Below are 23,767 nucleotides of genomic sequence, written 5' to 3' on the forward strand. Positions count from 1 at the left end.
TTCAACAACAATGGTTGTGTTTAAAAAAAATAAACCTGTATTGGAATGTATAACAACGAAGTTCGTTTCATATGGGATTTGACTTGGTCAATGGTAATGTGTCCTTTTAAAAACTTCGATTACTCCACTTTTGAAAGGTCGCCATTCAATTTATTTTTTACCAGCACCTATAGTGCACCTATAGTGTCCCAGATAAAGGGACACTATAGGACATATTTTTTATTAAATAAAATATTTTATATAACTACGCTCAACACTACCGCTAATAAATAAATAACTAAAGAGTTTTACAGTCTATAGTATGATATTGCGTGGTTTTTTCACAGCATTTGGATTCTTCGTAGTAGGATAATCTCTGACAGGTGGTGGGACACCTTTCGCCCCCTTTAATTCCTCATATCGCTGCTTCCTCTTCGCTACGATACGCTCGTGGGTCCGCTTCATTTCTAGTATTTCCTTCATTTCTTCTTTGTCTTCATCCTGTAAAATATTTAGTTTTTTAAAAATTAAGTAGGCCATTTTTTTTAATTAAAATAAGGGCCGGGCCGACTAAACATTCGCTGGATAAAAGGTTGATAAATTTGACATATCCACAGATTTCTAGCCTTTTCATTTGGTACCCATATTGTGGGAGTTGTGAAAAAATAAGTAATCCGCCATTTTCTGTCGGCGGCCATCTTGGACTGATTTTTATCAAATATTTACCGACTAATTTACCTTTCGAATAAAAAAAAACACGATTGGGGTTAAAAACTGTTCAATATACTTTTAGTCCTTTTCTGGAGATTGAGAAACAGGTTAGCTTACTAAGCCTTCTAGCTCTTTCGATGGGTCAAAGATTAAATAATTGTAAAAAGTTCCTACACTTAATTAATAGAATAGTAATAGTGTAGATTCATTAATATTTTACTATACGACCCAATGACATATAGGGCATGTATCTCAATAAGTTCAAAGTTGTTATTAAACGAAAGCTTATTAAAAATCCTTTTATAATTAATGGGAACCGAAAGAATACCAGGTTAAGTTTAGATTCGTAATTGTGTTTTAAATCTATAAAGTACTAAAAAATATAGTAATACTATATTTTTTTTCATCATTTTCAAACATATTAAACATTCCAAACTAATTGAGGATGATGTTTAATGTTCAGAGCTCAGTCAATTAAACTATAACTAACTACAGCATTAAATTTTACCTTACCGTCATCTTCTACAACATTATCTATATTTTAAACCATTGAATTATCTAATACCACACATTTAATAGGTTATAACTGAAAAATAAATTATCTTATAATAATAAGTATGTTATTCGAAGTGGCAATAGTCTGAAATCATACTTCTATGGTTTACTGATAAAAGTTTTATTGTTATAGATGTAAAGTCCAATTTCGTATCGATGTCATACCTAACTTTCAACCATTTTAATGTAACTATCAGAAAGTCTTCAAATATTAATGGAAATCTGTCTGTTATTTGAGTATCTACTAAAATAACAATAAAAACCGCCAAGTTTACTAGCACTGGGAGTTCCGTATATTGGAAGGAAAGGAACGATTTTTAAAAAAACTGTGCTTGTTAGAGAAATGGCAATAATTTTCTTTTGATATTTGTACTTACTCCTATGTCCACTAGTTAGGTATTTATTTTAGATTGTTCGCTTTGCAAAGGCAAAAAAAGGGGTGAAATGGTTTCCTTTTATCATTTTTCAACACAAAGTCTAAAATTGTGTTGGGAGGCACGAAATAAATTTAATCCTCTCTTATTTAGGTTCCCCCATTATTTAGGTGCCTTAGCAATCTATTTTCTTCGACCAATAAACATACTAACTTTACCGTAACTGACCTGGTGGTAAATGATGAATCAGTCTAAGAAAGTAACGGGCTTACCTATAAGGCAGTTATATTAAACCCATATCCCTTATCGATTTCTAGTCACCGTAGACGCTAAATTGCTGCAAAGCAGGTAAATTCTCCGAATGGACGGCCGAAGCCTCCTAACAGTCCAGACCAGAGAAAATTCTGCAATTTGGCCTTACGGGGAATCAATCAGAAAAAAAACCGGGACCTCCCACTTATAAAACCAGGCCAGTCAGGTAAGTCAACAATACGGGAACTTACCTTACCTTAACTTACCTTTTGATTAATCCTCAATACCAGAGCCCTTTTTCCACTAGCCATTGGTTGACTGTAAGCTAACAGCTGTTTTAACCTCTGAGCTGGCGGTACCCCTCTCTCTACCACAAGTACTATTCTAGCCCATTGTCTTTGCCATTCGTTTCTAGTTTCAGCGATCTTCTGATATGTGTTGCCCATCATTGCAATCAACATGTTCACGAGTAATATCGCTACTATAATCATGTATATGACAAATAATAGCTGAAAATAATTAAAGGAAGCTATTTGTTATTATTATTTAAGACAGCCTAATGGCTCAGTGAGCAGCGACCCTTCTTTCTGAGTCCAAGGCCGTGGGTTCGATTTCCGCAACAGTATAATGTTTTTGAAATGCACATGATTTTAGTTCTCAAATCACAAGCTATGCTTACTTTGGGACTAGAAGTAGAAGGCGATGTGTGTATTGTCGTAGTATATTTATTCATATTATTTATGTTACTGGAATCAGACTGGAAATATACCTACATATACAGTTTCTGGTAGCTAGCAAAGACGGGTCATATCTCTAACTACTAGGCTATTACCGCTTTAATTCTTACTCTTTTGTATTGCTATTAATGTTATTGCACTTATTATTATTTACCCTCTTTATTTGTACACCGCTTCAAGTTAAGAACAATATACAAGAAAAACAGAAACATGACGAAAGATGTTGTAATACAGAAGGCTGCCTTATCGCTTAATAGCAAGTAACCTTAGAATAAGGAGAAAAAGAGAACAGACCGCAGGTGCTGCAAACATTTTAAAATACATACATGCGAATAACTGCATACTAATAAATAAACTAACTAACACAAATATATCATACATCTATATCTTTTAAATTGTAGACTGCCTGTACATTAATGAACGTATTTGGGTGAAGTTTGTTACATTTATAGGCGATACTAATAGAATAAAATAAAATGTACTTTTTATCCCAACAAACCAAAGGATTCGTTCGGGATAGACGATAGAAGTTTAGTCGATTTTACTACATTACTCCTTTTCTTAAACGATTTTAATAATTTTTCTTTCACTGAGAAGGTTTTATTATTAATTTGATTTTGCCCACATTTTGTGAAGATCTGATAAATATTGTTGGATATACAAACAAGACTCAACCCCTCAGTGATCGGAAATGCTAGGTAAATAAGGGAGTGCCCGCTAAGTACCTGATAAAAAAAAGTTGCACTTCTATATATTATTGAAACAAAATGACTTAAGTCAGATTTGAGTGCTAGTCTAAAATTTGATGCTCGTAGTACATTTTCAATGTGTATGTGATTAAAGCTCCGATAATCTATACTTATAATAAAACTCGAACTGGAAGATTTCTGTACATTTAATATATTTTGACCGGGGGATGCTTTATAATCGATACTGAGTCCAAAACAGATTTTTATTTAATTTTTGTCTGTCTGTCTGTCTGTCCGGGCATCACGTGAAATCTACTGAACGGATTTAAATAAAATTTGGTAACGTGGGGTAGCTGATATTCCGGGTCAATATTGTCGGAGATAAAGGACATAAATTTTCACAGATAACAGCGAGTCGCAAGGCATATGGGACAACGATCGAATGCATGCGTACCATCTTACTTATATTATAAATGCGAAAGTTTGTGATTATGGAGGTATGGATGGATGTTTGTATGTATGGATCGATGGACATGTTTGAGTAATCTTTATAACTTAAAAAAAAGTCCCGGAGGCTAAATGTCTCACTGTTAAGGCACAATAACCGCTTTTTGTTATAATTTGTCAATCAAAACACGGGTACAAACTTAAGATGGTGATGGTCCTATCAGATCTTTATCCAAATAAATAGTTTTATAGTTAAAATTGGTTATGTACCTGCAAATTCCTCTTTAAATTATTCAAATTGGACCTATCGTTTAGACGTTACGACGGGTAAAGAAATGCTTAAAAATATTTTAATTATATTTGATGCAGACGAAGTTGCATGGGGGACAGCTAGTAACATAATAAATATAAAATTAAAATACTACATATGTAAATACTTTAACATACAATAATAAATACTTAAGAGTAAATATATACTTACTATTAAAAGTCAATCAATGCTGGTGTATCTTATGAATAATAAATTCATAAATAAATCAGTCTTGAAACTTTAAAGTCCAATAAGTATTCTGAACCTAAGAGGTTGAGGGCAGCGAGGCAAACTTTAGTGCGGACATTTCCCACTGTGGTCACTTTAAGTTATCGGTTAAGGTGTAGGTCATTATTGTTCACGCTTAAATATAATCGTTACCTAAAAGTTGGAGTTCATTAGTTCAGCTCGCCGACCTGCATTTGCGTTGTGGGTCTAAGGGCCTCTGCACAACAGGTTTTTAAACGCGATAGGTATTATATAAGTGAGATATCATTTCACCAGAGGTTGTCTGGAAGACATTGCCATAGCAATTTGGCATTCTCAGCACACATTTGCATAGTTTTAGATCCGCAACCGAGGGAGCCTTGTGGTTAATGTTTCAGCCATGCTTTTGTGGTTACCTAGTTCAATCTCTGGCCCCTCTAACTTTTCGGAGTTATGTGCGTTTAATCAACTTAGCGTCTAATGCTTTAATGGTAAAGGAAAACTTCGTTGTCAAAACGTGTGACGTCTACCAATCATAACTCAACAAGAGTGGTGCACTAAAGTCTACCGCCTAAGTCCTCCTTATTTTGACCGGATATCCGTGGCCTCGAGTGGGCCGGTAATAGGTAATTATTTAATAATGGTGACCCGAAGGTTGCCAACTTGTTCCTATCTGCCAAACTAATCATCCGCTGTCCATGTGTCGGTTTATTCGGGCGTCAGTCTGTCAGAGGTTATAATAAGACAATAAAAGTTGTCCGCCGTAGCTTTTTTTAAATAATAAATATACATATAGTCTGGTACACACACTAAGTTGTTTATATACCGCTTATTTGCTCATTGAATTGTTTAAACAGTAGATATTGTCTCTTAGCACGTATACGTCAAAATACTTTCTAAATCTTGTTAGCAACCACAAAATGCAGTAATTTCAATTGCATGCAGCTATTTTACTTCAAATTTGTGTAGTAAGGAGCTTAAAAATAGAGTTTTGCTATAAATTACAGTTACGAGTTAAATTTTAACTTCTTATTAATAGTAGACGGCTGGTAATAGGTTGATACTAGATAAATAAATAAATATGCTACGACAATACACACATCACCATCTAACCCCAAATAAAGTATAAGTTGTGCTATGGGTATTAAGATTACTCATGAATATTTTTATTAATAATATACATAAATACTTATAATATAAAATAATTATATAAAATATTTACATTTAAAATTAAAAAAGCCCCTACTTTCAGTAAGTGTTTATTATTCTCCTATTCAAGCCCTTTCATTTGATACCTACATTGAGGGAGTTGTAAACTAATATGAAATCCGCCATTTTGTGGCGACGGCCATCTTGGACTGATTTTTATCAAATATAGCTAAGAACACTTCCGAGTTATTCCCCTTTCAAACAAAAGAAACAAAATCAAAATCGGTTCAACAGTTCGGGAAATACGATGCCACAGACAAACACACCAACACGCACACAGCTATGTCAAACTTGTAAGACAACGTGGTTTTGCAACTACAAAAAGAATTGTAGATTATGCTAAGTACCATTACAACAACATAGAAAAAAAAATTATAGGTGCATACTTACATCTTTATAACTACCTCTTACCAATTGACTGCCAAAAGTGATTAAAACTAGACTCACTTTAGCAGCTATTTCGTGATCAGTTCTCTCGAACGCTCCAAAATAGTCGGAAAACGATGTTAGTGACATCAGGAACATGGCCATTATGCTTTCCATCGGTGAGGGCATGGGGTTCGACACCGAATCATCCACACCCTCTGGCGTATTAGGGTTGTCAAACGATAGAAATATTATGTAATACGCTAAAACACATAAGAACTTTTAATGGAATAGACGACATAAAACCACTTAACAAAACTAAAACTATTGATCATTTATATCTTTTTTTTTATAATAATTGACGAATCGAGCAGATGGCCCATCTGACCATTAGAGGCAAACCATAGCCCATAAACATAGCAAAACTTCGCAGGACATGCAAGAAACTCGTTGTCCGAATTGCCACCCAGAGTTCTTCAACCCCGTTATAACACCGGCAACCATGCCCTTCAGACCGGACCATAACAACGCTTCTTAAAAACAGAAATAAGCATGGGGCTAACTTCCCCGTACGAGCTCTGCTACAGAAAGCTATACTAGCACTAAGGATTATTATGGACGTATATACAAAGGATGTAAAAACATATCTGAACTTCAATCATGGCGTCCCGCGATTTCGCCTGCGTTAATTTAAGGTGTAATGCGACCACAAAGCTTGTTTTAATTTAAGGTGTAATGCGATCACAGAGCCGATTGAAAGCTGACTTTTCAATCGGAAAATAATCTTTAAAGTGTCCGAATAGTTGTAAACTTAGATGTAGTCTCTTCAGATCAGATCAGATCTTATATAGTAGCGGCAATAGCATTGCCGCTACTATAATAAGATCTGAGAAAGATCTAGAAATATTGAAAAAAACTGAAGGCCGTCATGGTCTTCTTTACTATTTTAAACAGACTTCAAAAAAAGGTTCTATATGTTTATTTTTTCTTTGTCATTTATAAGAGAGTGTTAAATTACTTAGTTTAGCTATACTTTGTATAGCGTTACCTTTCATAAAGCAGCAAGAAAAGTACCTAGTTATTTTCAATATTTTATTTAGCACCGACTTATAATTATTATTATTAAACTCTTTTTTGTATACCACAACATTTAAATATACAAAATATATTAAAAACAGAAACACAAAGAAAGAAGAGGCGGCCTTATCGCTTAATAGCGATCTCTGCCAGGCAACCTTTGAATCAGGAAAAAAAGAATGTATAAATTTGTTGTTGTAGAAAATATAAATTATTTCTTGCTTTTTATTTGTTTAAAAATAACACTTATTTTGGGTTTAAACCAACTTATACTTGCTTACCGCTACTGTCAGAATACTTAACTATTTTCACCAAACGGTTTCTTAGACACTTCCAATAATTTTCTTTAACTGAAGAATACATTTTATTATTCCTCAGGTATATAGTATATTAATAGATATTATTTAAAAATTCTGTGGCTGACATAAGGCTCCCAGTTTGATCCCGCCTCCATCTACTTGATGAACGGATGAAGAATGTAATCATGTCAAACACCAAGCGATTGAAAAATATCTCATAAATAAATAAAGATAAAATTCGAAAAATATCACAACAGCGGTAAATCATTGATCAAACGGGAATATAATATCTGACAGGGGATTTCCCGACCGAAAAGTTTAGTTACAGGGGAGTTGCAAGTGAAATTGCTTTGCTAAAGTTTTGCATTTACTCGTAAACTGAACAGGTAAAAACCAAGTTTTTATGGGAGTCGTACGTACCCATAGACATGATTGTAGCAAAAATAAGTAGCTAACCTAAAAACTATTTACATCATTATTTTTTATATTTTTATAAAAAAAAGTCCTGAAATTATGTAAGAGCTTTTGTTACTTGTTAAATTGATCATGAAATAAGATTGTGAATATGGTTAGACTACTTTTTTTTTGTTATTCACAAACTGTGGTTTAAAGAATCCATACTAATATTAAAAATGCGAAGTTGTATGTTTGTTGAAATTTGTCTAACATGTCACTTGCATCCTGGAAGTGGACATTGGGCATTTTGACATTTGTTATTCATAAAAATATTCATCAGTTGTCTTAGTACCCATAACACAAGCTACGCTTACTTTGGGGCTAGATGGCGATGTGTGTATTGTCCTAGTATATTTATTTATTTATTTATTGGGCATAGAATAATATTTTGAAATGTGGAATTTAAAAATTGTGTGTGTGACCTATGCGTGCCTTGACCGCTTAACTTATCGTGCTTATATTTTGCATGGAAATAGTAATTGCATCGTTTCATCTTAGAGGATTCAGCAGCCAACAGGATACATTTAATCCTGTTCTTCCGGGATTACTATAAACCTGAAATAAACGCAGAGGAACTCGCGAGCGACCGCTGGTTTATAATAAAACTTACCTTGAGAAAATCCCATAACGAAAACCAGATAAATACAAACAAACCGAAGGAGGTCTCCCATTACCATTCTGTATATCATCACAACGAAAGGACCAACCGTTTTAAATCCTCTGGAACAGAAAAAAAACCATAAGTTATCGTATTATTTTGCCTATAAAATTCGTTACTTGGCATGCGCCGATTATTGACATAAAAGTATTGACATAAAAAGCGCGTAGAACATGATTAAAGTACTCATTATTACCTACAAAAAGTCTTCAAAGGAATATATCTAACTATCATAGTTAAGTAGTAATAGCAGCTTTTGTGTTCTTAAATTTTATTAAATCGCCGGTGGAAACAAAAGTGGGTTTCTAAATTCAAAATTCAAAATTCATTTATTTCAAGTAGGCCTAATACAAGCACTTTTGAAACGTCAAGTTTTCATTAGTAATGGTTACGCAGCACTAATTCTTAATCAAATATTAAATAGTTTTATCTTCATATATATATATATATATGCTATATATATAAAGCATATATATATATATATATATTCATGGAACTCGCACATGGATATATATATGCTTTGATTTCATTCTTATTTGGACATATTTTGATTTAAAAGTTATCACAAGTTAAAAAAAATTAAGTCTTTACCTACAAAAAATCCACTTATTTTTAGAGATTACACTTCATTGATAAAGTTCCTTTTAAAAACAAGAAATTAAAAATGTCTGTACTCCACCTTAATTTAATGCCACCCATCTCCCAAATAAACTGTTCCCTTAAAAACAAAAACAATTATTATTTTTCCGATCCCTGTCGGTTTAATTTAGAGTTTTCTGAGCGAGTCTATTCTGGTGGAGGGTTTGTTTCGTCCGGGGCTAGTAATCGATAAAATCGTGCTGCCAGGCTATTTTTATTATTATCCGGTACCATGCCGCTTAGAGAAAAAGTAGGGGTAGTGGTTTAAAATAACTGCCATACCCCTAACAGACCCACTACCATCTTCTACTTATCGCCAGATAAGTAGCGTTACATTCCAGGGAGACTGTATACTGTTCCGCCATGCTAAAACAAGCATGAACCTAAGCAAGGGTGATCGATTCCCGATGTTAGAATAGAGAAATTCGACGAAGCAAAGACGAAGATTCATGGTCTTTTAACAAGCACCTTTTTCCGTTGTGGTAACAAGATTTATTTTAGAAGTTTAAGTACTTAGCAATACTTACCTAATTGGTTTTGCTGTAAGGACGCATTAGGACGACTTATAAAGATTATACGAAAAATGTTGAAATACCAAACCGTTTTTTGAAGCCATTATACCCTCAGCAAATTATTTAACACAAAAGTACGAGAGTGACCCTCTTCTCATTTATTGTGAGCAGTTAATATTTATAATACAGCCAGGTATTTCCACTTTATTTCGCTCTCTTTGATGAAGTTATTAAAACACCCCAATCCAATTAAATTTAATACCGGCCTAGCTCAATTTTATACAACGTTACAGTGAAATTATAATGTTCAAAATACTTCAATAAAAGCTGGAAACACATTGACAAGACGCCTTCTCCTCCCACGCCACTTTTTTCGAATACCAAGCCAAAACGCAATTACCAGAAAAGGTTAATCATAATTCTTTGATCGCCTAGTTCGATCCACATCTTAAAATTTTCGAAGTCATGTGCGTTATAAGCAAGCAAATAAAAATCTGTTGTGAAAATGGTGAATTAGAACAGCGTGAGGTGAACTGCATGCAAGAAGATTCTCCATAATGTTCTCAAGAACGTGTTCAGTCACCAACCCGCATTGGGACAGCGTGGTGGACTACGGCCTAAACAGCTTCAATTCTAAGAAGAGGAGTAATGGGCCTGTAATAGGTAGGTAATAAATGATGATCATCATCATCTTCAGATGAGCCGTAGTCCACTACGCAGGCCAAGTGCGTATTGATAGACTTCACACACCCTTGAGAACATTACGGAGAACTCTGAACTCCTCACGGTGTTTTCCTTCACCGTTAAAGCAAGTGATATTTAATTGCTTAAATTAAAAACGCGCAAAGCTCTGAAAACTAAGAATTGCGTGCCGGGGCTTGAACTCGGTCCCCCGGAAAGGGAAGCTAAGTCCTTACCCACTAGGCTACCACCGCTTTATGCTTACCGCATCAGAAAGTGGTACATACCGCAGAAAATTCTTCAATTGTATTAGTATACCAATTTTATTTTCAAGAACAATATTGTCAAGTTTCTTTACACTCTCGTTAAAACAAATACCGTAAAAAATGGGAAAACCGACGACGTTCGACGATCCTGAGCTTTATTACCGATTCAAGCGATGGTTAATTTTCTGAACGAACTTACCGGCAAAAAAACAAAAAGTACGGCGCAGTGGTAAGCATGATTATAACTGCAAGGTGATCTTCTTCTTCATCAGCGCACCAGAGTCGTAACGTCGGCAACGCCACCATCAGCAGACAAGAGAATAAGAACATCACTCTGAAAATAATACCATTTATTAGTAGAACAAAAATATATCAACGTCATTAGCATGTGAACCAATGGACAACGACGGCTGTAGATAGACAATGCATAAGTTTGTTGTTAAAACACATCTATTACCGCGAGATTTCCGCTATACAATTGATGAATTTCTTAATGACCACCAGCCGGATGCTTCCAAGGCTTGGAAGCATGCGGCTCCGCTTTCGTCTCTCACAAGATAGAAAATGAATGTTAAAATGTAAATATGTTGAAAAAAGCAACTGCTGAGTTTCTTGCCGGCTTCTTCTCAGTAGAATCTGCTTTCCGAACCGGTGGTAGATTCACTACAAACAGACAGACTTGACGTTTCAAAATAGCTCATATACGGCCTAATTGAAATAAATGAATTTTGAATTTTGAGACCTTTCGTAGGGAGTACCAAATTCCACCTTCTTCTGCCGCTTGCAATCAGCGGCTCTTTACAACCCGTGTGATAACGCCTGTCAAACTTGTTGGGTGTTTTGTTTGTTGGTAAAGATTTATTGCACACACATTAATTAAAACAGAAAAGAAACTAAAAAAAACAGTAAAAATACTTAAAATAAACAAGGCGGATTGGTGGATTCGAAACACATTTGAGAACATTATGTAATATTCTCAGACATGCTGGTTTCCTCACGATGTTTTCCAACACCATTGAAGCACTTGATATTTTAATTACCTAAAACGCGCATAACTCAGAAAATTTGTAGAAAAGAGATTCGAACCTTCTATTACTATTCTTCGCGCCACGGACCATCCATGATTTTTTTTTAATGCCAGTGTTTTGCGTCGTATAGCTGTTCGTCCTCGATTGTTTCAAACCCGATTTTTTGATTTTTTTAAATCCAATATAATTTCTTAAGAAGATTGAAACTAATATACCATATAGTACCTAATTGTTTGCTAAGAAAAATTTTGGAATTTTCCAAAAAAGTGTGTGAAACACGAAGAGAATATTCCAAATTTTTTCTTGAGTTTTGGGGAGTATGTATGTCTGTTTGCCAGTCACGTACACTTGGAGAAACGATAACATAAAGAAAATTACAACTGTCTACGTCTCACAGTTCATTATATAGGTACAGACCGTGGACGGACGGACGGACAGTAGACACTTGTGTACAGTAGTGTCTTCGTAATAGGGTCCCATTGGCATCCTAACGCCAAGCTTAGCTAGCTGAGATACAAAAAACTTTTTAAATGGTTCATAAATTACAATGACAACCCTAACACTCCAGTGACTTGGGTCTAGTTTCCATACTGCTTATATATTAATGTGCTATTAGGTACCTATTATTCAATTGTCTATTACTAAGTCTCTTAACTCACATTGGATCAGCTTGATAAATGATAAGTATATGATAGGTGATAATGTCACTAAAAATTATAAAGGTAAAGCAAAGATCATCAAGGGAGCAGCCGGAAAATTAGGCGGGAAAACAACTTAGCATAATGGACCGTTTCGATAGATTAACGTCATGCGCAAACGCTAACCGCCACTTTACACGACCTAAACAGGATGCTTATGGCTTATATGTGAAAAAGGGACATAAACAGATTATTACGAAATCCAAAAGACTTCGCTTTATGCTTGAAAGGTTAAAAACAATTAGTCGGACCAATTGGTGTAATACAGGTGAAATGCTCTAGCTAGCCTCTATGAATAGGTTTTTTTTTATAGTATTTATTGACGGACCTAGCAGATGGCCCATCTGATGGTAAGTGGAAACTCATCGTCTATTAACAGAGCAATACTTAGAAGGTATGGGAGGGACACATTCTCTTAATTGACGGACTATGTCTCAATCTGAGGCGCATGTGTTAAGCCTCATGTGTCTTTAATTCAATAAAATAAATAAACCTCATCAATTTGGCTTCTGTCGTACAACCATTAAGACAAAAGCCGTTAAGTTATTTTAAAAGTCTCGTTAGCTACAGCAAAGGGGACGGATCAACATTTAAAAACTATTAGATTTACCTTGATGGTACAGTGCTTAAGTTCTCAAAAAACATTTTCAGTCCTAGAAATCTTGCTTCGCGTAACGCTGCCCCGATATATGCTAATGCGCCAACCCATAACATGAGCTCTGAGCTGATTCGTACCTAAAATAACAATACAAGTCCATATCACCAAAGATGTCGCTTAAGCCAATTAGCCTTTCACATTTTGACATTAATACTCACTGTCAAAAAGCGCTGATTATATTTTATTTAAGACATATCCTGGAAAATAAATATCATCATCGTGTCTTTCTAATTATGGACTGAAACTTTGGTAGGATGATAATACATACTCTTATGTAACGTGTGTGTTAACGTTTCGCCAAGCAACATGGCAAGCGCGGTCCCTATAAAAGGCAGTTGACAACGATCGAGTTGCTTGCAGTCTGACACCCCAACCCCCTAATGGTCGAGCATTTCATGACGATCAAATAACTACCGACAATTTGTCCCAAGAACAAACACACAGCCAACTTCTCATGGCGACCACTCGAACATCATTGTGCGTCTGCTCTTTTTTTTTATAAAATTTGTTATTTTTGATTTTTATAAAACAAATTATTTCGTGTTTTGGATAATTGTTTCTTGCTTTTAGTCTTTCTCGGAACTCTATATTTAATTTTAATTTCCTGGTTAAGTAGTTAAGTGTTTAAGTGGACCTTTTTAAGAGAACTCTTTTTTAAGTCCTATCAACTATAATCACTATTTAGTAATTTAATGAAATTTTAACCTTAGCTTGCCAAGTTTCGAAATTCATTAATCTACATTCTTCAGTTAAATCTTCCCACCAACCTTCCATGTCATTTTCTCTGGGAGCTTCAGTGCTAGCTGTAAAACAGATTGGAATTAAAACCAATTAATTGTTCTGCTACATAAATAAATTACCAAATGATTAAATTGACTGAGCTAGATACGTGAAAAGTGATTAAAATATTCTATTCTTACGTTTTTCTTTCTCTTTTGGATGACTTTTGAAATTCCCACACTGAATGCCTCCTGGTTTAGTGCTGTTAAAGACTTCAACGTCTCCTGGATCGAATTCTATCCCAGTTTTTGGCATAGTGCAATTGACCTCTGTAAATAATAACTTTACGCATTAGGTTCCATAAACAACCCATTGGATTAACTATTTGATAGTTTAAATATTTATAGAATAGTCACTATTTCTTAACCACCATCTGTGTCCCTAATCAGAAATACGGCACAGTTTCGAGATTTTTCGTATATTTCCTAAAGAAGACAATAAATATTAAACTCTATAACGGGTAGGACTAAGTTGAAAGTTATAAGTTGAATAAATGTAAAAACTGTTATAAAAAAGTGCAATAAATCTTACCAACTTCAGTTACCAATTCAGTATCATTACTCAAAGGTCCCATAGTAGTGTTAACTACCGTACCATTAACGGCTCGATCTGGAGGACCTGGTCGTAACGTAAAGCACACCAGAGAGATCAGAAAATAGCAAGAAAAAAGGATGAATTGGCGATAGAAACGAAACTTCACGAACGTGTTCCATTTAGTCTTCAGAAGATCGATTAGCATGCCCTCTAATAGCTCTAAATGTTCGTCCTTTTCCTGAAATGATCAAAAATAAAGTGATAACGTGAAATGTAACCTAAATTTTGCAAATAGTAATAAATGATTGCTCGGGAATAATTTATCAATGCTAAGATCATAAATCAAAATTCCTATTTAAATATAAGTAACCTTATTATTTGAATCAATTAAAATGATTTACGCGTAGTTGAGACGTGTATAATTCTTAAAAGCTTTGACAAATTGATAATTATTTTATTCCGATCGTAATCAGTGTTCTTCTTGATCATCCTGCTATATTAGGTATTTTTCATCTTTTATTTCTTTTTTAAATAGGAAAGGTGGAGATTTCTTTTTTAAATAGGAACGGTGGAGATTTCCTCTTGTCTTTCAAGCGAATTTTTACCCTTTTGGATAGAAAATAAATCGATGTATAAGTGAAATAGTTTTCTCTTTTTTCTGCACCTTTTTTACGTGGCTAATAATAAAAGTTCGTTTATTCACTCAACCATTTACAAATTAAAAAAGAAAACTATGGATTTAAATAAAAAATGTAAGAATAAATAATTAAAAAAAAAAAAAAAACTAATTGTGTACAAAGATCGAAAGGGAAAAAAAAGTTATCCACGCTACATATTACAAATGGAAAAGTGTATCTGTTTGTTTGCAATGTTCGCCTCAATTACTGCACCGATCTTGATGAAATTTGACACATCCATATAACTTGTAAGTTGTACCTTGTGTGTTGTTGTATACTTACACCAAAAACAACCAAATTCAGCGCCGAATCCTTACTAATCCTGCCAGTTTCAGTATCTATAGTATCCACTTGACCCAAAGGATAAGCAGCGCAAGTAGTAGCACCTATTTGCCAGTAGATCTCTCTTTCTATGTTCAGGATATGGAAGAAGAGCTCGACACGAGCTAACTTCGCAGCGAGGGTCAATGGTGTCAAATTAAGAATGTTCCTCTTGTTAAGAGACGCTCCAACTTCGTAGGCCATATCGAAAGTACTCTAAAAATACAGGATTATGCAGAGCATATACTTGTTATACTATTTTTTTAATAGTTATATTTGATGGACCAAGCAGATGACCCTGATAATAGTGATGTAAAGTGAAGTGAAGAGAGGAAAACGTCCTGCAACGTGCCGCCCGTGCGGTAGGTGTTCAGCTTCATAAGCCTGTAATAACACCTGCAACCCCGCCCTACATACCAGTACACAGCATTATAACAATGCTGCTTTGTGGCAGAAATAAGCATGACTACCGTCATGCTTATTTCTGCTTAGCTTCTGCTGCTTCCAAAGCTCTGTTCCAAAAAGCTCTAATAACTAAAACTTAAAATACCGTAATTTTAGGCTGAATAATTGGTGTTTGTAAAATAACGTAAGTTTTGGAAACTGAAAAACACACATTTTTAAGAGAAAGCGTAATGAGTGTGGAAATGTTTTTGAAGTATTTTTCTTTACAGAACATGCGCCGCCTTGGAAGTGAAATTAAAGTTTTTGGCAGAGACGCCTGCACTGCCTTGAAAGTAAGAAAGCAATTTTCGGGCATAGGCACCTGCACTGCCCAGGAGATAAAAAGGTTGCTTATCTCGATCATATCAGATGGCACATTGATTTCAGTAATAAAAAAGAATAGTACCTATCCTACTATCCTACACAATTAAATCTGTTATCGGAAGATTTTGGATTAGATTGATTTTTATTTTTCAATTCGTCCGATCTAACTGTAGCACTACATCATTTCCGCAATAAAGCTATAATTTAGATAGGAGACAACAGAATCACCCTCAATATGAAGTAAAAATATTAAGCAAAAAGAAATAAAATCTTACTATTTTGTCATAAATGATCAGCATATGCAGAACAGTATTTCCGTTTGTATCCTGCTTATCTGGATCAGCTCCTCTCGCTAAGATGAGCCTGTAACACTCTTCCTGGCCAAGACATGCTGCAAAACTAAGTGGGTACTCTCCCCAGTAAACATACCTGGTGAAAATAAGAACCTTTTTTAAAACTATAAAACTGTACGTTGTCGATTTTTTCTTACCCGTCCTAAAATGTAAATTTAGCTCAATATTATAAAAACGGCCTACAAACCCGAAAGCTTTTGCAAATTAAATTCATTATCTGGAAAAAAACAATATCCGAGAGTTAAAAAGCGTAAACTTTCACCTTTGTGTTAAACCATAAACTCCACGCCCTTTCAGAGTGCAAACTGAGTTACGCGGCTTATGTTTATTTTAATTTTGTGTAAAAGCTAACAAGTTTGTCGCACTTTTTTTACTCCGATGCGGTTTAGTAATTTGCGTAACCAGCCGAGTGCTTTGAATACATTATAGGCTTATTCAACGAGTGGCATCATCATTTTTGCTTACTATCTTTTCGCTCTCAACACCTAGCTACTTGTTTTTATGCAAGCCTTTGTTTTTTTTAATATTTTTTTTCATAACATTTTATTTTAGGAACATTTAGATTTATTATGCGCCAAAAATTTACGAAAAAATAGTAAACTTTCATGATTTTGTTTGTTCTAAAGACATTCGCCAACGAACGTGAACGGGAAGACCCCAAATTATCGAAATATAACCTAAATGTATGTACAACTAGCGTCAAGACTAAGTCTTAAACTAATTAAAATGTCTGAGGTCTGAACACTAAAGAAAAGGGATGCCGTATGTAAGATGGAGCAGAGAACCTCAGAGAATATAAAGCCTTGAGGCCAGCGATCTCTTAGCATATTCAAGCCCCAAGGCTCACACCCTTGATAGAGCTCTACAAACCCTGCTATCCCGACCAGTTCCGCTAATGAAACCCATCTTTCTCAGCCAAACTTAGAAAAAGGACTTTTACAATGTAACGAATGCAGTGAAAAATAAGAAAAGACCAATATTCATTGATGTAGGAACACTTACCCATTGTAATTCGTTTCCGGTTGAACATTAACCCATTCGTGGTCGAACGAATCTGTTCGAGATGCCTTTTGGTCCTCAGGACACATGAAGTTTCCGAAGCATCTCTCATGATAGTCTGCCCCGGCGTCCAGTAAGAACTTCACCATCGTTGGGTCTTCGTTTACTATTGTCATGTGCAATACACTCTCGCCTGCAACAATATAGTGTCCATCAATAGCTTCCTATAACAGTCCTCTGCTAGACAATACATAATCACCACGCAGGACAGACGGATTGGTGACCGAAGTAGTGGGTAGTAGAAGCACAGACGCTGCTCCTCATTCTCTCTCACCCTTTGTCGCCTCTTACGACACCGCGGGAAGAAGACAACTTTATTCTAAACTGCCGTCACCACACAGCGAATACTAATATTAAATATGCAAAAGTTTATAGTAAAGTATCCCGCAAAAACAAACGTTTCCCGCGGTTTGTTTTTTCCAACTATTCGTATTTCTCTTTGAATTTTTATAAAACTGTATTCATTCATTCACGCACATAAACTTTACAGCTAAACGTGTAATTTTAATTAGTCTTATATCTTTTTATTTATTATGAGACTTTGGGACCGTGGGGTCCGGAGGCAAGAGCCCTTTTCAAAGAATTATCGAAAAGGGTTATCGAGTCTACCGGTGATCCTAGAGCGGGCAGTTACCTTGGCCAACGAATTAGTTTGGCCATCCAAAGGGGCAATGCTGCCAGCATCTCAGGAAGTGTGCCTCGCTGCGGTGGTTTCGAGGACGTTTTAGATTTTATTTAGTTTTTAAATAGTTTATTTTAGTTTATAGTTATGTATTAATAAAAATTATATTTTAGAGTTAAAAGAAATACAATTAAATAGTGTATATAGAGCATAATTAAACATTTTATTATGATATATATATATTTATTATAATCGCTGAGTCTGTTGATATTAACCACTTCTTAGTTCCATATCTATATTACATACATATTTACATCCGTCCGCATCTGCGTACGGTTCCACGGACCAATTTAGTTCCACACGCTTTTTTTTGTTTATACTATTTTGTATTATTTAATTTAAAAAATGTTCTTTATTTCTGTGGTTTCCAAATAAATACTTTTTCTTTCTTCTACTAAAGATATGGTTAGCGGTGTTGAAATTACGGTGTCCGGCTTGAATAAAAATTACTCGAAACAAAATATTATTTAAAAACCATCACCGCGCTACATAATTTCATTGGAACTCTAATAAAATTAAAACACCTGCACGCTCACCACAAGAATAATAATAAATCACTGCCAGTTCACATTACCAAATTTGCCGGCACTTTAGCAAATTGATATAAGAGATACCATTAATTTGATAGAGTTACCGATATGCTAAGAGCCTATCTGCTGACATATCATAATATTTTATAATAATATTTTGCGGATACATTCTAGGTCGAAAGTGTTGGAGTTAGGCAATACTGCGGCATGCATATTTGTGACTAATAAAATTTGCTTTCCGTACTAAAATACTAACGTTAGTCAATTCTTCACCACAAAAATAATTGTATATATATTTTACTTACGTATGTACCTACATCCGTAATAAAAAGTAGGTAATGTTTATATTCTCTTTGAGTAAAGGTATTTATTTCGTAAACAAAACATTATTTTTCTTTCAAATCCTTCGGCCAAACGGTTAAAATTAACGGTTCTGATTCAACATCAATAATATCTACCATTTACCCGTCCGTTACGGGACACAGGTGTAATCACAAAATGAGAAAAGTTTAGGTCGTAGTCCACCCACTGGCCACTGTGAATTCTACATTCACACACCTTTGAGAACGTTTTGAAAAATTCTCATACATGCAGGTTTTCTTGAAATATTTTTCTTACGCCGCTAAAGCAAATTATACTTTAAACTTAAATTAAAAAGGCACATAAATTCTTAAAGTTTCATGCGTACCGGGGATCGAAGTCGATTTTCTCGAAACAGAGGCCTATAAATATTGTCAATTGTACATTTTAAAAATTTGGATAATACAAAAATTTACTGATTCTATAAAGCTTTATTCGTTAAAAGTTTACTTATATAAAATGATTTTGATTCCCTTTAAGGAAGTTCAAAGTTATAAACTCAGAGCACCTGCTATTATACATAAAATAAGGTATATAAAAAGTATAAAGGAAATGTTCCTGCTGGCTCATTAATATTGAGGAGGAAATAGTTAAAAATATCGGTTATATAATATAACTACTGTTTAATTTTAAGACCTGTTAAGATGCTTGCTACCATTTACGCATTTTGTTTGTCACAGCCAAAGGTTAAATTACACAATGAAACCGTGTCAAAGTAATGTCAGCATGAGTTGCAAAAGCTTTATCAAAATAATGAATAACAATAAACGTGTAACTAATGAACTTAATACGTTTTTTTGTCGTGAGGAAATGACGTAGTCAGTAATTTAACGAAATATAGGGATATCGAAATCTTTCAAAATGCATTTAAGTACTCGATCCCATTACCTCCAACTTAAATAAATCTAGTAAAATCATTAGAACCTGCAAACTAAACTACGTGCCCTCGAAATAACGAAGCAAAAGTTTTTGGTATGAATTGGGGAAATACCACGTCGGCTGGTGCAGTTTTTGAAACTACAGTTGTTTGACTATTACGTGCTCTATTGCGGTGGTTTTAGAAAAAAATTATATTGTTGGCCAATTTATCGACCGACGTAGGTATAACTAAAATATCGCAGTTTTTTCATTTGTGGTTTACGTAATAATATAAGTCTAAGCTTATACCAAATAGTTTTCAACTATCAAACATAATATCGAAGGAGAGAGGAATCAGTAATGCAGGTTGTTGTTTTTAACCAAGCCCAAAAAACATAACCGACCTCTCCACTCGCAAGTGGAGAGGTCGGTTATGTTTTTCGGAGATATAAATACTCATTATGAAGCACAATTATTCTATTCATTCCGCTTATTAGATCTAACTTTACCTAAGTTTAAACAATCAAGTTTAATATATTAAAACACATTAAACCAATCGTGGTTACTATACGATTGATGAATTCCAATAATGTACACTAAAAACAATTATGTACGCCGCATTCGATGGGAGGTTTGCAGAGGTGCGATTGGCTTAAATATTTTATTTACCGTAGTACTCGTCACTCATGTAGATATCATTGATGAGTTTCGGATAAAACCGCAGCAACCGCTTTGCTAAGTCAGCCAAAAGAGACGTTGCGTTCAGAAGGCAAAGGTGAAGTATCGTTTCACCCACAGCTCCACGCTCCTGAAAAAAAAAGGATATCACAAGAAGCTGGTGTAAGCCATAAAATTTCACAGTAGAATTTATAACTAAAGTAACATTGAGTAAAACATAAAATATTGTCAGTAAAATTATCATATTATTTTCATTATTTTTTATACTGTAAAATACAGATTATGATTTCAATAAAATAGAGGAAGAGCGTCATGCCGTTTCCCGTGACGGCATAAGTATCAATTTTACTGCGAAGACGTTGCGCCTAAGAGATGTTACACATCAAAGCGTCATATAAATCGCAACATCTATGTTATGATTAATATCGAGCTACCCTAGTGTTGGTACTCCCTAATGCCTTAAGTAAGTACTTTAAAAAAACAGAGAACGATACGATAAAAACAGCTTTAAAACTAACGATTAAATTAAAAATGTAAGAAACCCCCGACATTCAACATTCCTTTTCAATATTGTATTCATTATTCTACTAGTCAAGCCCTTTCATTTGTTATCCATACTGAGGGAGTGGTGAAAAGATATATAATTCGCCATTTTGTGATACGTTCGCATATGTTCGCAAATGAAATACTAATAGACTCATTATCGGATAACCACGTTTCACTCAACATTAAATTTGCTATTTTTGTACAATTGAATCAATTAAATACCGGAATGAGCCCGCAGACTTTGAAAATTGAAAGTGTATACTGTCACTTATAGCTACTTTCAGGGTGTCGGTTTTTTATGACGGTGTGCGCGCGCATCGTTAAAAGTTACTCACACCATTTTTCACTAACTTTCCCTAAGAAGAAGTATAACTTCAAAAAACAAAATAGTTTCATCCGTTTGGGATCCGGTCCCACTTGAAACTTTTAACACTCCGTCGTTTTTGCGTTTGCGTGGGTTTATAAATAAATACCTTTAGGTCCCAGCAAAGCTCTCTGTACGCGGAAGGATTGGCGTCGTATTCCTCTTGAGTGACTGCTGGCCAATCTTTATCAACATCAAATTCTTCGTCTGGGTTCTCCATGCCTCGTAATGGAGGCAACTAAATATAGGATAGAAGAAGGCATGTTATTAAGTCTATAAACATAAGCTTTGCTGTACCGTCGACGACCAGACGTATAAATTTTACAGTTAATTGACCGCATTTTTAATTGCAGATCTAAGTTGCCAAAAATACTATTAACATAAACAAAAATAAATGGATTGTATTGAGATCTTCTATTCCATCAATTCCTATAATATTTAGCGGAATCTGGTTAATGTTAGATGAGGCTTTACATTTTACCATAATGATGTTATAAATAAATACGGTTGAATAAACAGTAACTGAAACGTATATTACATTACATTTATTATTTATACATATAAACGCGAATTTAAGACTAAAATTCATTTATTTATTTTAAGTAAGTACATAATAGTAGATTATGCATCAAGTATGGTTAATTTCATTTTACAGTCAAGACAATGTTAGGCGCGTAAGCTAAAAGCTGAAGCTGACAAAGCGGAGAGTGTATTTTCATGAATATGTTATTCAAAACTTAAATTTTGAATTTGCTAATACTATTTTACTAATAGCTATATATATATTTTGATGAACGACAAAACACGGCATACGATTCTTCATTGCTCTTACCAATTTATGCCGCGGTCTCTCCTTATTCCTCAGCAGTACTAAATGTGATATAGGTATATAGCGACCCTTCCCTCTATTATAGAGAAAGGGCTCCACCTTAGTTTTAATAGCGTGGTCTATCTCAGCATACTGTTTGTTTTGTACTGCACGTTTCATCATATCCACAAGCAGACCGCCACCTTGAATGAAGCAAAATAAAGTTGTGACTAGGAATGCTCTGATTTCAAAAACTGAGATCTATAAAAATTATGCTAACCTCAGACTTGAGACACAGTTAAAGCAAGACTAACTCATGTGATAAAGGTCAACATCATCAATATCATTATCAAACCATTACCAATTTACCAGCCTAAACTAAAAGGCACGGGTCTCCTCTCAGATTGAGAGTGGTTTAAGCCGTAGTCCACCAGGTTGGCCGAGTGCAGATTGGTGGGCTCAACACGCCTTTGAGTTTTCTCTCTTGTGAAGTCTATTAGGTAAATATTTAGGGCCTAAATCCTTGACATTGTGGGAGAAGACCCGAGCCCTGTAATTAGCGGGTAATGGGTTGAAATGATGATCATGGTTACCGATTCTCAAGTCTTCCTGAGCGTCAATTAAATAATATGTTTATTCCCAATGTCATTTAACGTAGAGGTTAGTTTATACAAGTATTATTACATATATTGCAAGTTTAGTAATGCAATGATTTTAATATACGAAATTTCGTGAAAGAAATACTATTATTTACTTTGTAACACAAGATTAGAAGAAATAAATTGGTATTTAGTTATTCAACTTTTGTTGAACATGGTGTTGATGAGATCGGGAAATAACTACAGTTACGAAGATTGAAAAAAAATACGCGGTGACAACCGTTATATCAGCTGTACATTTAAAGTCAAATGGGTTCACAGATTATTATGGCAACGAAAAAGATATTAAGTCCCTTAATAATATCAAAACACAAATCGTGGAAATCGAACCCTCGGCCTTGGACTCAGAAGGCAGGGTCACTGTCTACTGCGCCAATCGGCCGTGGGAATCGTATAATAAAGGTTAATATTCTTTTTCTTTGGTGAGCAAGTAGGTACTAACCTTTAAGATCAATGAATCTATAAAGCTTCTGCGAAGATGTTCCCGCCTGTTTCTTTACACCACTGGTAACATTACTCTCTGTATTACCCATTTTGGAGCAATATTAATAACGTGATCTATTATGAATGAAACTCGTGTAATACACATGCAAAGATATCTGTTCAACACTCGCTATGTGAAAACCGCTAACTGGTGATATCGATAAAGCAAGCTTGTTACTATAACAATACTACTGCCTCAGAATAGGAGTATAACTATAATGCTTTAGATTAAGGTTGGATTTATCCTCAGCATATTAAATGCGGACGACTATTGCGTGAGGAGATCCTCTCTAATAATAAAGAGGCTTTCAGCTATGGGGCTATATTTACTTTGGGGTAATGCTGCTGATATTAGCACTATTTTCCTGCAGAAGAGGGCTGTTCGTTCGATCTACAAAATGGGTCCGAGAGAGTCATTGAGAGATAAATTTAAAGATTTCAAAATAATGATATAGTCAGTACATATTTAAAAATTTAATGTACGTTCATAAAAACATTT

General features: G+C 34.7%; 1 protein-coding gene across 3 annotated transcripts; it reads right to left on the bottom strand.

The window, feature by feature from the left end:
• Positions 1–150: 150 nt before the first annotated feature.
• LOC120637851 (transient receptor potential cation channel subfamily V member 5) lies at positions 151–23,318 on the bottom strand. Of its 3 annotated transcripts, none has more exons than XM_039909887.1 (16): positions 23,228–23,318; positions 22,151–22,329; positions 21,428–21,556; positions 20,400–20,538; positions 17,244–17,433; positions 16,164–16,317; positions 15,082–15,336; positions 14,120–14,360; positions 13,729–13,857; positions 13,514–13,599; positions 12,761–12,885; positions 10,624–10,758; positions 8,279–8,388; positions 5,918–6,099; positions 2,138–2,380; positions 151–480 (listed from the first exon to the last, which is right to left on the bottom strand). In XM_039909887.1, exons 1-16 carry the CDS (start codon positions 23,316–23,318, stop codon positions 295–297), a joined length of 2,574 nt encoding a protein of 857 aa, XP_039765821.1. In that variant the 3' UTR covers positions 151–294. The 3 variants fall into 3 exon arrangements, with proteins under 3 accessions (XP_039765821.1, XP_039765820.1, XP_039765822.1); XM_039909886.1 differs by having other exon boundaries at positions 13,514–13,611; XM_039909888.1 differs by lacking the exon at positions 13,729–13,857 and having other exon boundaries at positions 13,514–13,611; positions 14,150–14,360.
• Between the last annotated feature and the right edge of the window lie 449 nt (positions 23,319–23,767).

Source organism: Pararge aegeria, chromosome 4 (assembly GCF_905163445.1).
Source record: "Pararge aegeria chromosome 4, ilParAegt1.1, whole genome shotgun sequence".
NCBI lineage: Eukaryota > Metazoa > Arthropoda > Insecta > Lepidoptera > Nymphalidae > Pararge > Pararge aegeria.